General features: G+C 43.3%; 2 protein-coding genes across 3 annotated transcripts in view; one reads left to right on the plus strand and one right to left on the minus strand.

Moving 5' to 3' along the window:
- The window catches only part of LOC106872908 (papilin), a 151,893-nt gene that overhangs the window by 23,474 nt on the left and 127,008 nt on the right, over positions 1–1,411 (minus strand). The window lies entirely within an intron of this gene.
- Positions 1–1,411, plus strand: part of LOC106876350 (ion channel TACAN) — a 19,469-nt gene that overhangs the window by 9,565 nt on the left and 8,493 nt on the right. Inside the window, exon 4 of one of the 2 annotated variants that reach the window (XM_014924850.2) lies at positions 729–809. The exons of the other annotated variant lie outside the window; for it this stretch is intronic. Coding sequence (XP_014780336.2) covers positions 729–809 — 81 coding nt within the window. The remainder of the gene's footprint in view (positions 1–728; positions 810–1,411) is intronic. 2 annotated transcript variants of the gene reach the window in all.

The raw sequence follows: 1,411 nt of genomic DNA on the forward strand, positions 1-1,411 counted from the left end.
ATATATACATATAAATGTGTGTGTGTGTCCTTGTTTGTCCCCACCCATCACTTGGCAACCGATGTTGTTGTGTTTATATCCCCGTAACTTAGCAGTTTGGCAAAAGGGACTAGTAGAATAAGTACTAAGCTTATAAAGAATAAGTCCTGGGGTCGATTTCTTTGGCTAAAAAACCCTTCAGGTTGGTGACTAAAACATGTAAAAGAATACACACACACACACACACACACACAAACAAACACACACAATGGGCTTCCTTCAGTTTCCGTCTACGAAATCCACTCACAAAGCTTTGGTCAGTCTGGGATAGAGTAGAAGACACTTGCCCAAGGTGCTATGCAGTAGGACTGAACCTGGAACCCTTTGGTTGGCAAGCAATCTTACCATGCCACACAACCATGCCAGCACCTTTGATTATATTCTTTTAAGACCCATGGTACACTTAGTCTCCCCCCATGCGATGCACTATTTCTGCACACAACTGCACTGAAGCGTTGCAGCAGACGTCGGAAAGCATTTCGTCGAATGAACATGGCACTTTTATTCAAAACTCACACGGGATGGTCTTCTCTGGAATGTCTCCTGGATCCGTTCGATCAGTTCTCACCTGGGGGAACTAAACAAAAGTTGCTCCAGGAAATATACCAGGTAAATATAACAGGAAAAGGACAAACAGGGGCTGATATTAAAAGGGATTTCACTGCTCTAATAAATTTATATATTTTCAGGAAGCTCTTTACTGCCCTGTCTATGCTCCATCTACCTGCAACAAATCCCCTTCTTTTATATTTGAACTTCAATATTCCAAGGTAAACTTTATAAGCCACCTAAAGCTTTCTTAGCCTCCATGCTCCGTCCCATCATCATCCTCTCGTTATTTTACCTTCCATGTTTTTACCTCTCAATTATTACATTACTTCTGCAGTCCTAATGTTATGTTATTACTACTGCTGCATAGACACTGCTGTTTTGATACCGCTGCATTGTTACTGCCACTTTGATACCACTGCGATGTTACTGCTGCATCGATACCACTGCATTGTTTCCGCTGTATTGCTACCTCTTATTCGTTACCACATCCTTGCTGCTTTTACCAAGCTTCTTTTTTTTTTTAACCCTTAAACATCTTTTCAGCTTTTACATTCCCTTTTCAAGCCCCTTATTTTGTATTGGAGGCGCAATGGCCCAGTGGTTTAGGGCAGCGGACTGATGGTCGGAGGATCGCGGTTTCAATTCCCAGACCGGGCGTTGTGTGTGTTTGTGTTTATTGAGCGAAAACACCTAAAAACTCCACGAGGCTCCAGCAGGGGGTGGTGGCGACCCCTGTTGTACTCTTTCGCCCCCAACTTTCTCTCACTCTTTCTTCCTGTTTCTTGAGTAACGCTGCAATAGACTGGCATCCCATCCAGCT

The sequence above is a fragment of the Octopus bimaculoides genome, chromosome 30 (assembly GCF_001194135.2).
Source record: "Octopus bimaculoides isolate UCB-OBI-ISO-001 chromosome 30, ASM119413v2, whole genome shotgun sequence".
Lineage (NCBI taxonomy): Eukaryota > Metazoa > Mollusca > Cephalopoda > Octopoda > Octopodidae > Octopus > Octopus bimaculoides.